The sequence below is a fragment of the Oryzias latipes genome, chromosome 16 (assembly GCF_053564925.1).
Source record: "Oryzias latipes strain Hd-rR chromosome 16, Olatipes_Hd-rR_3.1".
Lineage (NCBI taxonomy): Eukaryota > Metazoa > Chordata > Actinopteri > Beloniformes > Adrianichthyidae > Oryzias > Oryzias latipes.
The window spans coordinates 8,618,895-8,635,103 of NC_136252.1; the positions used below are offsets into that span (position 1 = coordinate 8,618,895).

Consider the following 16,209-nt stretch of genomic DNA (forward strand, 5'->3'; position numbering starts at 1 on the left):
ATGTGAAATGCTCTCACACACACTACTGAAAATGCTCTCACACACACTACTGAAAATGCTCTCACATACACATGTGAAATGCTCTCACACACACTACTGAAAATGCTCTCACACACACTACTGAAAATGCTCTCACATACACATGTGAAAATGCTCTCACATACACTACTGAAAATGCTCTCACACACACTACTGAAAATGCTCTCACATACACATGTGAAATGCTCTCACACACACTACTGAAAATGCTCTCACATACACGTGTGAAATGCTCTCACACACACTACTGAAAATGCTCTCACATACACATGTGAAATGCTCTCACACACACTACTGAAAATGCTCTCAAAAACACTACTGAAAATGTTCTCACATACACATGTGAAATGCTCTCACACACACTACTGAAAATGCTCTCACACACACTACTGAAAATGCTCTCACATACACATGTGAAATGCTCTCACACACACTACTGAAAATGCTCTCACACACACTACTGAAAATGCTCTCACATACACATGTGAAAATGCTCTCACATACACTACTGAAAATGCTCTCACACACACTACTGAAAATGCTCTCACATACACATGTGAAAATGCTCTCACATACACATGTGAAATGCTCTCACACACACTACTGAAAATGCTCTCACACACACTACTGAAAATGCTCTCACACACACTACTGAAAATGCTCTCACATACACATGTCAAATGCTCTCACACACACTACTGAAAATGCTCTCACACACACTACTGAAAATGCTCTCACATACACTATCCAAAATGATCTCACATACACATGTGAAAATTTCAATAGAAACGGAAGGCATTTCAGTAGAAACAACGTTTTTTTTTTAACTTTATTGTTAGAAACGAAGTTGGTCGACTGAAGGCATTTCAGTGGAAATGAACCTGTGTCCGAATTCCTGCCCTGATCCCTAACTACTAAAACCCTATATAGTGCAGAACTATATATAGTTCTCTGAATTTAAAAGCAATTCAGACACCCGTGCTCAGTACTTTTTTCTTTTGGGTGTTGTTCATAACGCGCTTGACACGGAAACAAAGTGGCGCATTACCGCCACCACCTGGTGTGGAGGCGAACTACTCCTATTTAACGCGGAGAATGACACTTATTTGTCAGAGTAAAAACATAATAAATATGAACATTTTACAAAGACTATTTATGAATCTGCTGTGTTCTGATCATGGAAAACGTGACTGATTTATAAATAATTAAATTACAAACACTTTGGTGTTGATTTAATGTATTTGTTCATAAATAAACCCCCAAGTTATTTTTTCATGCCAATATTTATTTTGTTTTTGTGCCGCTGAACGATTAACGGGCTCTTGCAAGGAGGCATTTTTTTCTGTAGTTTTCTTACACCTTACTGAAAATGGCTTTGAAAATGAATCTGTCCGTGTTCCTGGCAATAATTCAACCGTTTTTCGTGAGATCAAACTGAAAACGAGCAGATATGCAGCATCACAGGACGGCAAGGACAAGCAGACATCTCAGAAGATTTCCTCTGGATGCCCTGACCAGACAGAATAACTTGTGAGTTAAATTTAAAGCTTTTTTTTTAGTTAAACTTAAACTTTAACTTAAACTTTGTTACTAATCATGCTCAAGGTTACACAGTCTGCTGGGTAAGAGTTTAACATTCTTTTTCAAGTGAGTTGTGTAGTCCAATTACATGAAACACTTGTGAGTTCAAAGTTTAGAATTTTTTATTCAGAGTCAAACCATATCACTTGTTTTAAACAAAAACAAAACAAAAACTTTCATTTTTAAAAGTTTAAATGAAAATCCAAAAGACCCAGCCAAATAAAAACCACGAGATTTTCCAGAATTAATAAATACTTCATAATCTAAAATGTAAGACATCAAAATAAATAGAAACATTAAAAAAATGTGATTTAATTTCCTCAATGAAATAATTAATGTTGCATTTTCCAGGGTCTTCCACGTCTCTACTGCTTTACCAACACAAAGGTGTCTGTCCTGGCCCTTTACGCTGACGGTCAGTCCGACACAAGACTGGATTTTCGGTTGACCCGCAGGACCATCGAGCATCTGGGTCGATGGTCCTGAAGCATCAGCTTCGGGTTCCTCACACTCTGGGGGGTCACAGGAGACTGACGTCCTGGTGTTTCTTTTCTGGCTGGCGTGTGGCACATCTTACAGTGTGGTAGCCAGAGTCTTTGACATGACACGGTCCACCGTGAGCGATGTTGTCCACAGGACGGCAGACCGCATCCTCCAGCTGATGAGCAGGGTCACCCAGCTTCCCAGTGGGAATGAACTACCATAAGTCGCCTCTGGATTTTAGCAGCTCGCTTGGTCTTTCTCCTTCCAAAGGGTCACAAGGAGCATTGATGGCTGCCACATAAGAATAAAGGCCCTAAAAGAAAATGCAGCTTGTTATTTTAACAGGAAGCTTTTTTATTCCATTAAAATGCATGCTGTATGTGACTCTAATGCCAAATTTATAGATATTTTTGTTGGGAATCCAGGATCAATCCATGATTCACGGGTTCTACGTAAAAGCCCAATTTATGTAAATCAAACAAACCCACCTGAAGGATCCTTTTGGGTGATGGTGGGTATCCCTGCATTGCACATCCCATCATGCTGCTGACACCCTACAGGGAACCCATGAGGAATGCCATTGAGGCAGTTACAACCAGAACCACTCCAGAACACGCTCTGTTGTGAAGAGAGCATTTGGCATGATAAAGATGAGGAGGAGAGCAATATTTCTGGGGGCACTGGAAGTAAAACCAACCTTTGCAATGAAAATCATTGCCTGCAGTTCAATTCTGCACATTCTGTGCATCAGCAAAGGCGACTGCTTAGCCACAGATGTTGAGCCACAGCAGGACAAAACCAGGAACATGCAGGACGAGCAGAGTCACGTCTGTCTGCAAGGACAAATCTTTGCTTTCCTTTCAGCTCCAACTGTGACACACATGACTCTAGAAGACCAGGATTATTGTTAACATGTATAAAAATAAATATTAACATATAAAACGAAATTCTAAATATGTACATCTGATATTTATATGAAAATCCTTTTAAGATTGTTAAAAATAGCTCAGATTTAAATAATACATGTAAATTATTCATTTTTGTTCATACATTTATTAAACAAATTGGAAAAACAATGGCTGCATTACATTTAGAACAATAATTTCAACTCAAGTAAACTTAACAGACTCTCCTGTCGCTGTTCCTCCCTTCTAGCCCTTTCCTCCTCTCTCTTCTGGGTCTTTAACATAAACCTTTAACCCAGTACGACAACGATTAACCGTTTATTAAAATGAAGTCAAATCTGATCATATGTCTCTACCCATCTGGCACGAGCTAGCTTGAAAACAAACAGGCTATCTTTCTCCATCCGCAAATGGATCGGATTTTCCTCATCCTCGTCTGTCCCTACATATATGAACACATTTAAAACATGTGTTAATAACTTGTGACTACGGTTAGAAGTCACTGCTTTTTGATGTAATATCTAGCGTTTGTTTTTAGCCTTCGGCGCTAATTCGCGTTAGCGTTAGCTTTAGCATTACTGAAATTGATGAGCTTCAAAACAATCTAGGTTGTTGATTGAGGAATATAACATATTAAACACATCATCTTAAGTATTTACAAATATATTTTACAACAGATACTGGATATTTTTTAATATACTTACACGTTTCGGTGGTTTTCCTTGCGCAACCGGCTGCCATTTTCGAATGATTCAGACGAATGATTATCTCGCGATAATCAGCCAACTTCCGTTTCTACTGAAATGCCTTCCGTTTCTGTCGAAAATTTCAGTAGTGTATGTGAGAGCATTTTGGATAGTGTATGTGAGAGCATTTTCACATGTGTATGTGAGAGGATTTTCACATGTGTATGTGAGAGGATTTTCACATGTGTATGTGAGAGGATTTTCACATGTGTATGTGAGAGCATTTTCAGTAGTGTATCAATGTGAGAGCATTTTCAGTAGTGTGTGTAAGAGCATTTTCACATGTGTATGTGAGAGGATTTTCACATGTGTATGTGAGAGGATTTTCACATGTGTATGTGAGAGGATTTTCAGTAGTGTATGTGAGAGCATTTTCAGTAGTGTGTGTAAGAGCATTTTCACATGTGTATGTGAGAGCATTTTCGATAGTGTATGTGAGAGCATTTTCAGTAGTGTATGTGAGAGCATTTTCAGTAGTGTATGTGAGAGCATTTTCAGTAGTGTATGTGAGAGGATTTTCACATGTGTATGTGAGAGCATTTTCACATGTGTATGTGAGAGATTTCACATGTGTATGTGAATGAATACATTTTCAGTTGTATGTATACAAGCATTTCACTAGTGTGTGTGAGAGATTTCATATGTGTTTGTGAATGCTAATTCTGAATTATGTCCTACACGGCACCTCATAACTCTGAGCTAAAAATTTGGGCGCCAAAAATGCCATTCGGACAAAGATGGTAGGCAGTTAAGATGACCACTCTTAGTTAACAAAAAGTTTTTGACATTAATTTTGTTAGGAAAAAAACATTTTTTTACTGTTACAAACAAAAGAACCAACAACAGTAGGCTACCTCCAAGTACTAAATAAACCTCAGAGTGGGCTCACACTGCCTGGGTTACATTGGCACTGAACAAATCAGATATAGATTTTTTTGAATGAAACCATCTCTCTAATACTACGGGCAGAAATATAACTGCCATCAGGCGATGGGGAGACAGGCAAATCTTTAAGATTTCATGCAGCTGCCAAACTTAAAAAAATTGTTGGCGTGGCCCAGTGACGTGCGGTGAGGTTGATGGCTGGTGAGGCTCCAACTCAGATTTATAATTTCACCATTCATCCAACAGCTGGTAACAGCATATAAGATACACAGAAGAAGATATTTGTCCTACAGCATATTTTTTTTAAAGACATGGATATAACACTCTTTATGAGTATAATTTATTTTCTTAATGTAAACAAATTAAAGATAACAAATGTGTTCAGCACACATTTAATTTTGACCCTCAGTAACTATTTCTGGTAATTTTCCAGGGTCACATTTTTTATTTGGATATCATGAAAATCAAATATGCGATTCCCTGTCCCACGCTGAACAAAACAATGTAACATACGGCAAGATCGATAAAGGAATGTAGACATGGTAAACAAAAAATGGTCTCAAAAAAGTGCTGACTCTAGGGGAAAAAATAAAACAAATCAGAATTTTTTTTGATTGGAGAATGAAACCGATATAACATTGTCAGGTTTATCCAAACAAAGATTTAAAATCTTAACAGGTCGGTTACATGACCTATGGTTTGGCAAGCCATTTTGTGTCAAAATCTGCTATTTCGCAATTTATGCGCTTTTTCACAATATGGAAAAATAAACTTTTTTTAAAACGATATTCAAGAAATCTGACACACATGTCACTGGCGCAAGTCTACAATCACTTATGGAGTTTCATTGATATTTGATGTCAGGAAAAGGCCGCCATCTTTCATATTTTGTGTGTGTGAATTTCTGGATTTTGGCTGCCGGCACCCGCTGGTCGAACAAAGCCTTGGTGGACGTCTTCCTCCAGGGGCTCTCCGATGCCCTCAAGGACGAGCTGGCGGCAAGGGAGATCCTTGAAGATCTGGAAGAGCTGATCAATCTCGCCGTGTGTAACGACCGGAGGATGAGGGAACGGGGTCGTGAACTACGCAGCAACAAAGATCTCCATCCACTGCTTTCTGAAGGGGAGACCCCGCCCCTTTCCAACATTTCTCGGCAGGTAACTGCTCTTCCCCCGGAGCCCATGGAGCTAGGAACAGGCCGTCTCACTTCTGCTGAGCGACGGCGCCGCATGAGGGACAGACTTTGTTTGTCCTGTGGACAGTCTGGACACTTTTTGTGCCACTGCCCTAGTAAACGTCAGGGTTTACCAGCTAAGAGGGAACTGGTAAGCTGCACATCCTCTTTTTCTTCTCATCCACGACCGTCAAACAAGGTCTTAGTGTCTCATGCAGGAGCAGCAGAGGAATTTGAGACCCTGATAGACTCTGGTTCTGATGGAGATCTAATCTCCCGGGAGGTAGTAGACATACTTAAGATTCCTGAGGAACCTTTGTCTCCTGCCTTAGTTATCAAAGCCATAAATGGCTCTGTTATCCACAAAGTGTCTTTCCGCACCGTCAATGTCTCTGTTTCTGTGTCTGGTAACCACTCTGAACTCCTAAGTTTTTATGTTTTGGAGTCGTTGAATCCACCTATAATTTTGGGTTTTCCTTGGTTGTGTCAACATACCCCTCACATAGCCTGGTCCACAGGACGGGTATTATCTTGGAGTTCTTTTTGCTTGCTTAACTGTCTCTCTTCTGCTGCTGTTCGTAATGTTGTTAAAGGTCAACGGCCTGCTGCCCCCCCTGATATCCTTCTGTATATCGTGACTTAAGCACTGTTTTCTGTAAGGTTCGAGCTGGGTCTCTTCCTCCCCACTGTCCGTATGACTGTGCTATTGACCTCTTGCCAGGTACGCAACCATCTAGGGGTCACATTTACCACCTGTCACCACCTGAACGGGAAGCTATGGACAGTTACCTACAGGAGTGTCTTCAAGCAGTGGGGATGGCTGGGCACTCTCCCTCCTTCTTTTCACGTTCCACCATCCATTTTAGAAGAACATAAACACTCACCTGAGCACTGGTGTTAGCTCACCTTTGCACTAACAGTTTGCATAACTGAATGACTGAAATATTTCACACTAGTTGGTTTTAAGGCATAAGTATGCGTGTGTGAACACTATCTGTTTTGTGTACATGTCGACAGGTGGACATTTTTGCAGCTAGCAGGTGTGTTTATAAAATTTGAGTGTGTGTGTGGACGGGCCCCGCCCTTTTTGTACTGCATTTGAACCTTACCATAATGATTAACAACCAGTAAACTTGTTGCTGTATGCTGCTTCATGGTCTTATCCCCCTTCCCCTCCTATTATCACCCCCCTACCCCCCCTCTCTCTAGCGTCCCTCTCTCTTCTTCCCCTCTTTCCTTTTCCGTCCGGTCCAACACCAAAGATTTTCAGACATGATTGAAATTAATAAAGTTTGGCCTTAATTACAAAAGGGGTTTATTCAGAGATACCTTTGGTTTGTCTGAAGATTAATAACCCCTCTTGTTAAAGCAAAATATGTCCAACACAAGAGGCCCTCAGCTCTCATCTGTCTGCCCAGCTGTTGGACAGGACAAGTAAAAAAAAAAAAAAAAAAAAAAAAAAAAAGGAGTGTCTTCAAGCAGGGGTCATTCAACCGTCCTCCTCTCCTGCTGGAGCGGGATTCTTTTTTGTGGGGAAGTGTGATGGAGGACTACGCCCTTGTATTGATTACAGAGGTCTGAACAGTATTACAGTTCGCAATACTTATCCCCTACCTCTGTTACAGACTGTTTTTGACCTGTGGAGCGGAGCCCAGGTTTTTTCTAAACTAGACCTCAGGAACGCATGTCATCTGGTCCGCATCAGAGAGGGGGATGAGTGGAAGACGGCCTTTAATACTCCTAATGGACATTTTGAGTATTTGGTTATGCCATTTGGCCTCACAAATGCCCCAGAAGTTTTCCAAAGTCTAATCAATGACGTTCTGAAAGATATGATAAACAAGTTTGTCTTTGTTTATCTTGACGAGATATTGATTTTCTCCTCAGACTTCGACACTCATGTGCAGCACGTCAGAGCCGTACTCCAGGGCCTGCTGGAGAACCAGCTCTACTGTAAGGCCGAGAAGTGCGAGTTTCACACCACGCAAACTCGGTTCCTGGGTCATGTGGTTTCTCCTGGGAGTGTCCAGATGGATGGTTTTAAGGTTAAAGCTGTTCTAGAATGGCCTGTTCCTTCTGGACTCAAACCACTCCAGCGCTTTCTCGGGTTTGCCAATTTACAGACTTTTCATCAGAGGTTTCAGTGGCGTTGCTGCACCCCTCCATAAACTCACATCAGCTAAGGTACGTTTTGTCTGGAATGAGGGGGCCGATAAGGCGTTTACCGAGCTGAAGAGTCGTTTCTCTACAGCTCCTATTCTGACTCAGCCTGACTCCTCCAAACAATTCATTGTGGAGGTGGATGCGTCTGAGTCTGGGGTAGGAGCTGTTTTGTCACAGAGAGCGGCTGATAATAAAGTCCATCCCTGCGCGTATTTCTCCTGCAAGCTCACTCCTGCAGAGAGAAACTACGACATTGGGAACAGGGAGCTGCTAGCGGTCAAACTTGCCTTGGAGGAGTGGCGTCACTGGTTGGAGGGGGCTGAACAACCATTTTTAGTATGGACCGATCATAAAAATTTAGAATATATCCGAACTGCCAAGCGTCTGAACCCTCGCCAAGCGACGTGGGCTCTGTTCTTCGACAGGTTCAATTTTTCTATATCCTACCGTCCGGGGAGCAAAAACATCAAGCCTGACACCCTTTAACGGCAGTTCCAGACGGAGGAAGGGTCTGCAATACCTGCAGCCACCACAGCCATTATCCCTCCTCACTTGGCGTTGGGAACCACTCGCTGGTCGCTGGAGCGCAAGGTAAAGGCTTCGGTTCCTGATCCTGCCGCCATACCTGGCCATACCTGCCGGCTGTCCGGAAGGGTGCCTGTTTGTACCTCCATCCCTACGCACCCTGGTATTAAAGTGGGGTCATTCCTCCCGACTGGCCTGTCATCCCGGAGTGACCAGAACCAGTTTTCTGGTGGCCCAATTTTGGATCAGATTGGATTATGCATGGCTGAGTAATGGCCATTTTTCTTTTCATGGCGTGTTTTTTCATGGTGGCCCTCTATGTACTCTGACATTAAGACCTTTGTGGCTGCTTGTCCAATATGTTCCAGTGTCAAAACACCCCGGACCCCACCTGCTGGATTGCTTCACCCTCTACCTGTGCCGTCTAGACCTTGGTCCCATGTTGCCATGGACTTTATCACTGGTCTACCCAACTCACGAGGTAAGACGGTCATTCTTACCATCATTGATCATTTTTCCAAGCTGGTACACGCCATTTCCCGTCATCTAAGGAATTGGCTGTGCTCGTCAGTCAACACCTGTTTCATTTACATGGACTTCCTCAGAACATCACCTCAGACCGTGGTCCCCAGTTCATTGCTGCTTTCTGGAGGGAGTTCTGCAGCCTCCTTGGGATCAAGGTCAGTCTGAGTTCTGGCTTCCATCCTCAGACTAACGGCCAGGTAGAGAGGTACTACCAGGACTTGGAGACCACGTTACGAGCTATGTGCAGCAGAAGCCCCAAAACCTGGTCTTCTCAGCTCCCATGGGCGGAGTACTCCCATAACTCTCTAGTCAACTCATTCGGATACTCCCCTTTCCAGGCTGCCTATGGTTATCAGCCACCTCTGTTTCCTCGTCAGGAAAAACAGGCCTCCTCTTCTGGACCTGCTGCCTTCGTGAGACGTTGTCGCCGAACCTGGAGCAGATACAGGCTCGAACTCTTGCGTAACTAGGAGCGTATCACGGTGGTGGCCAATCGCAGGAGAACAAGAGCTCCGGAGTATAAGGTGGGAGACAGAGTTTGGCTCTCCTCAGCAGATGTTCCGCTAAAGGGGGGTTCCAAAAAGTTACATCCACGCTACACTGGTCCTTACTCTATCTCGAGAATCATCAATCCCGTTGCTGTTAGATTGGATCTTCCTCGCACCCTACGCATCCATTCTGTGTTTCATGTGAGCAAGCTGAAACCTGCCAGAGTCTTCCCTCTTCAACCCGTGCCAGCATCTCCTCCAGCCCCCCGTATCGTGGATGGAGGTCCCATTTATACGGTCAAGACTCTCCTTGGTTCCAGAAGGGTGGGTCGTGGTTTGCAATATCTGGTTGACTGGGAGGGTTACGGTCCGGCGGATCGACAGTGGGTTCCTGACCGTTTCGTTGTTGACCGATCCCTGGTTGCCCGTTTCCATCGTGATCACCCTGATCAACCTCGTCGTCCGTCTGGTAGCCGGACGTAGGGGGTGGGGTTCTGTCATGAAAAGGCTTGACTTTCTCTGTGGGATCCCTCCTGGAGTCCCTCCTCCTCCTTCCTGAGGTTTCCTGCAAGTGTCACAGGTGTTTTAATTCTGTGTTAATTAGGGCTGCACAAAATGAGGATAACTCGCGATATGCGATATTGATGATTAATATTGCGATAACGATATAATTTGCGGTATATAAACAAATAGCAAAACAAAAAAAATTTCCATTTCACTGCAGCAGTTTAAAAATTATACTCCAAATGACCCTTGTCAACGTAGGCGGCAAACATCAAACATAAAAGGGCTCATCTGATTGATCAACAACGTAAATGGGTCCTTCCTATTGGTTAAATGCATAAAGGGATTTATTTCATTTGTTCAATATTTCAAGCTGCCAGGAGTTTGTTTTAGCACATTTAAGGTAACCACTTATTGCGATTTTTGGCATGTTTTGCGGTATGCATATTGCACAGCTTGATGTTGCGATAACGATAAATTTGAGGTATATTGTGCAGGCCCAGTGTTAATTATGTTTGGGTCTACTTAAGCCATGTATGTTTTTGATTCTGTGCCGAAGCATCTTCTGTCTATGCTCCAGTTTACTCTTGTGGTTTTGGCATTAAAACCCTTCTCTTTTTGGAAACTGGTTTCGAGTCGTTCCTTCCTGCTATTGGGTTTCCCCCCTGGCTTACCCCGTCACAAAAACACTGTGCTGACTCTGCAAAACGAAAAAAATTCAATTTTTTAATCGAATAACAAAACCAATATATCCTTTTCAAATATCAAAAGAAAGCTGAAATTATTGGAACGTATTTATATCTGATGGAAATCAGATATATATAAAACAGATATAAATAAAACAGTAAAAACAGTAAAAAAAAGAGAGAATCAAGCTCTAAAAGGTTTTGTGGGTGGCTCTCAAAAGAACCGTTTTTGGTCAGCCCTTTGAGTACAGAAAACACGATTCTGGAGGTGTCATGGGTCTGCTCCCTCTACAAGAAAGTGGATCATGAAGGAGTCTCTCAGCTGGAAGGCCTCTGTTGGCAGCAACCTATTTTATCCTGTATTTGTCTACAGTTACCACAGCCGGATCACTGCAGGTTCCTGTGGTGCTGAGGACCTGATGAAGCAGTGCAGAACACGAGAACTTCACACTCTGCTCTGGATCTTCAGTCAGGCGTCAATACAGACCCCACTGTGGAGAGAACATCCAGAAGGCCTTCTTCACAAGCAGGCAGGTTGGGGAGAGGTCGTAGTTAAAGATGCAGCTCTATCGGTCCACTGACTCAAAGCAATTCAAAGCCACCAGACAAGAACTCACTAGACTGGCTCCAGGATGGGGAACTGGTAACTCTTATCGGGGGGAGTAAATTAATCTAGAAATGAAAATGTTTTTGTCTGAATCGCTCTTAGTCTGGCCCGTCTCCCAGGACCAGTTTGAGGTGGTACACCAACCAGCTAGCGGCTCCTGGGATCATTCGGACACGCAAACCCCTCCACCACGATAAGGTGGCGATTCAGGGAGGGGATATTTATCAGTTACTAGTCAATTGATAACAATTACTGTGTGGAAATCGTAGTACTCTGAGAAAACCAACAGGACTGTCCGTCTTTGATTTGGTGAATTTTCTATACATTTTGGTGACTGATATTTTTATTTTTTTCATTTTTATTATAATGTTTTATTATTAATACTTTATTATAAACTCAATTTAATATATTTTAAATCTTTAATTATTAATATTATTATTAGCAGTAGTAGTCACTGACTGCAAGGACCGTATTGTTTTCACAGTTGGAAAAATGTCTGCACCTTTAGCAAACCTTTTTTTCAGACAGTTAATGATGCTGATAGAAATGCTAACACTTTTAGCCACATGCAGTCACATACAGGTCAGACAGCCTTACATAAAAAGAAGGGCGTTGATGCGAACAGTGAGGGTGGGTGGTGCGTAGAGGTGAGGACGAGGGAAAGTAGTGCTCTTAGCCTCTAATTTACTTTGAAAAAAGTCTTTTTTAGAATCTAGGGAAAGCCGGAGCACCCGGAGAGAACCCACTAATGCACAAAGGAACACAAGAACAATTTCTGTGTCTTGGTTTGGGTTTTTTGCCTTGGTTTTTGCTTCCATTTGGTTTCTGTCATGATTTAAGTTCTGCTTCCTGTTTTATTTGGAAGGTTTCCTGTTTGTCGTGGTTTTAAGTATTACTTCCCTGGTCACAATCTCCCCTGATCGTTTTCAGTCATAAATGTGGTTCCCAAATTGAGAATAACTCCTTTATTATAATCCAAAAATTCCTCTGGCTGAGTGCCTCTTGTGATAAACATATTTTGTTTGTTTATGTTTTCTGTGAAAATGAGGTTGAAACTCTAGAACATTTGTTTTTTGATTGTATACATGGTTAACTGTTCTTGTCCTCTTTTCTTAAGTGGTTGACAGGTAAAAATACAACATTAAACAATTTATTTTATATAATAAATACATTGATTTGCATTTCAAAAACATTTTGTTCACAAATACAAATTCATGACTGTGAAGCCTCACATAATTAGCTTTTTACATTACTCTAAATTACTTTTAAAAATTCAACAACAAATTAAAAATAAAAATGCAAAAAAAAGTCCAATTTTGATAGAGTTGTTTAATCTCTTAGATTCATTTTTTGATAATCTTCACTCACGATATGAGGCATAAAGTTTCAGACATAAAAAAATATATAATAATAATAAGAAAAAAAGATTAAATCTAAATCCCATCCCCACACTATATCCACACACTACTAGTGTGGATTCCTAAAGGGGGTTCCTGTATGTTTAAATCTTCTTTTTGCATGTCCTACTCACAATATAATGCATTACATTTTCTAACATAAATAAAAACTAAAAACTAAATAAAATGCAGAGACAATATAAATCCCAACTCTACACTATATCCACACACTACAAGTGTGGATTCCTAAAAGGGGGGTTCCTCTATGCCTAAATCTTCTTTTACTCATTTTCCTGGTAGGAATAGCCACTGCCTCTGTAACGATTTTGTGGGTAGGAATAGCCTCTGTTGCCATTTTTCGAGTAGGAGAGGTGGCAAGGGCAGCAACACTCCCCATAAGCCAAGCCGCAGTAGCCATTTTGGCTTTCCATCATGCATTGGCCTGGCCTGTGTCTTGGCGTTGTTTCAGTTCTGTTACCTGCCTGCATCTCTTGCCTGGCAACAGCTTTCTTCACTTCAACTAAGTGTCCATTCACTGTGTGGTACTTTTCAACCAAGGCCAAGTCTGCCGTTTTGTGATGCGTGAAGTGCACAAAGCCGAATCCTCTTTTTTTTCCAGTCTCCTTCTCTAAGAGGATTTCAGACTTTTCGACTTGACCGTACCGAGAAAAGTAGTCGGTGAGGTGATACTCTTCAATGTTGTTTTTCAAGCCACCAACAAAGATTTTCTCTCCCTTGGCAGGAGCTGCAGACTCATTGGCCTTTCTTTTAGGAACAGCTACTTTAACTTTGACACTGTTCCTTTGGACTGTGTGCGGCGCTGCTGCCATGGCTGTGTTGGTCTCCTCCGGTGTATAGTAGGTCCCAAAGCCGAAGCCGCCGTATCCAGTTTGGTTTTCCATCATTCCCGGGCCTGGCCTGTGTCTTGTTGTTGTTTCCGTTCGGTTACCTGCCTGCATCTCTTGCTTGGCAACAGCTTTCTTCACTTCAACTAAGTGTCCATTCACTGTGTGGTACTTTACAACCAAGGCCAAGTCTGCCGAATTGTGATGCGTGAAGTGCACAAAGCCGAATCCTCTTTTTTTCCCTGTCTCCTTCTCTAAGAGGATTTCAGACTTTTCGACTTGACCATACCAAGAGAAGTAGTCGGTGAGGTGAGACTCTTTAATGTCATTTCTTAAGCCACCAACAAAGATTTTCTCCCCCTTGGCAAAAGCTTCAGACTTATTGTCCTTTGCTTTTGGAATAGCTCGTTTAACTTCAACACTGTTCCCTTCCACTGTGTGCGGGGCTGCTGCCATGGCTGCGTTGGCCTCCTCTGGTGTAGAGTAGGTCACAAAGCCAAAACAGCGAGATCGTTGTGCATTCTTGTTTTGAAGGACAACGAAGTCAGTGAGGGTGCCGAACTGCTCAAAATGCTTGCGCAGCCCATCGTCGTTCGTGTTCACACAGAGTCCACCGATGAAAAGCTTGCACACTTTGTTGGTCATTTTTGATGAGATTTTTTTTCTTATCTAATCTTTAAGGAAGCAAACTTGGAAATCTTGAAATGGCAGATGGAGAAGAAGGCAGGTGTATTTATTAGTTTTTCAGATACGACAATGTGACTTCATATGATGAGACGTGACATCATCTGATGACATGTGATGTCATCAGATGATGTCACATGTCATCACATGTCATCACATGACGCGATGTCATCAGAGTTTGACGCATTTTCTGCTTAAAAAAAACAGGGGGGTTAATTACATAAAAATATGCCATGAATTACAGATTTTAATAGTTTTGAGAGCATTTATGTTGGTGGAATATTACATTAGATTTATGTAAAAAAAAAAAAAATCTTTAATGGATTGTGGAAAATATGATGTTTTATTTTTACATTTAAATTTATGTTTGTAAAATGTTGCCAGAAGAATTAATACATTACTTAAAATCATTTTTTTTTTGAGATTCTGAAAAAACAAAGCAACACATTTTTCATCTCAGGGAGAGATCTCTGAGGATAGGAATTATGTAAAAACTACTGAATCCTTCCAAATTTCTGTGTGGACAAACAGACAAAGTAGACAAGCCGATTCTTCCCACAACGGGCTCAGTTGGATCAGACATTTTGATTTGAGTGGAGTGGGTGACAAATTATCAGTGTTCTTCAACAACATTCAGGTTCCTGAGGGTAAAGCAATATGCAGCATTGAGAAATCTTGAAGACCTGTCAAAACAATTTAGACCTCACAAATGATCCAAAAGATTTAACCTACTTTTTCTGTCTCAACATAGGAACACACTTTTAAATGGATTTTTTTTTCTATGCAGTACAGACCAAAAGTTTGGACACAACATCTCATTCAAAATGTTTCCTTTATTTCCATGACCATGAAAATTGTAGAGTCCAACTGAAAGCATTAAAACTATGAATTAACACATGTGGAATTGTATGCATAACAAAAAAGTGTGAAACAACTGAAAATATGTCATATTGTAGTTTCTTCAAAGTAGCCACCTTTCGCTTTGATTACAGCTTTGCACACTCTTGGCATTCTCTTAATGAACATCAAGAGGTAGTCACCTGAAATCTCCAATTTGGACTCATTAGACCAAAGCACAGATTTCCACCTGTCTCATCTCCATTCCTTGTGTTCTTTAGCCCAAACAAGTCTCTTCTGCCTGTTGCCTTTCTTTAGCAGCGGTTTCCTAGCATATATTCTTTTTTTGTCTTAAACTTGTTCTGTCCAATTCAATTCAATTCAATTCAATTCAATTTTATTTGTATAGCCCAAAATCACAACAACAGTCGTCTCGATGGGCTTCGAAGTAAAACATGAAATCAAAAGGATCACGAATACAAAGAGTTCAATAGAAAAATACTAAAATGAACTAACAAACTGACTAAGCTATACTGGCATCCCTGCCCTTAGACCCCCCTTCCGTCCAGCAACTGAGCAAACAGATGAGCACTGAAGGCCTTTTGTGTTGGACAGGTTTTGCTATTACAAAAAGGAGTTATGAATCTTCGGATAGCCAGGATGTAAATTTATATAAACCCCTTTTTGGCTAGCCCAGCGTCAGGACCCCCAGGCCACAGGACAGGCGCACTCTACTGTACGTCTCTGGCGGACACAGAGACCCAGGCCAAGGGTAAGGCCATGCAGGGCCCAGAGGGCCAAGGAGCAGCCCACCACCCAGCCGGTGCCTCGTCAACGCAGCCCAGCCCCGGCGCCCGACCCAAGCAGCCCAAAGATCACGACACAATTACAGCTCCACCCCTACCTCCCCCCACATTGCACTACCCTCTGCAGCCCCCCATCACCCAACACGTTCCTCAACCCCTCCTCCCTTACACACCCGGTGCCCTTCCCACTCTGCAAAAGGGAGGGTGAGCCCCAGAGGGTGCTGGGGAAGTAGCCCCCAGGCTTGTCCCCACCCATGCACCTTCAGACACAGGTATTCTTCTAGTCCCCCCCCCCCCCCCCGTCCCCCGTCCCTTGTCGCTACACAGTA

At 42.1% G+C, this 16,209-nt stretch overlaps 1 protein-coding gene and 1 long non-coding RNA gene across 2 annotated transcripts; both read right to left on the reverse strand.

Moving 5' to 3' along the window:
- Window positions 1–1,731: 1,731 nt before the first annotated feature.
- LOC144984410 (uncharacterized) lies at window positions 1,732–2,990 on the reverse strand. The gene is made up of 3 exons (XR_013648061.1): window positions 2,801–2,990; window positions 2,592–2,721; window positions 1,732–2,416 (listed from the first exon to the last, which is right to left on the reverse strand). It is a non-coding gene; the product is annotated as an uncharacterized LOC144984410 (long non-coding RNA).
- Window positions 2,991–10,941: 7,951 nt separating this feature from the next.
- Window positions 10,942–15,065, reverse strand: LOC101166330 (uncharacterized). Its single transcript, XM_020709955.3, has one exon. It carries the CDS (start codon window positions 14,196–14,198, stop codon window positions 12,990–12,992), a length of 1,209 nt encoding a protein of 402 aa, XP_020565614.2. The 5' UTR covers window positions 14,199–15,065; the 3' UTR covers window positions 10,942–12,989.
- Window positions 15,066–16,209: the final 1,144 nt, after the last annotated feature.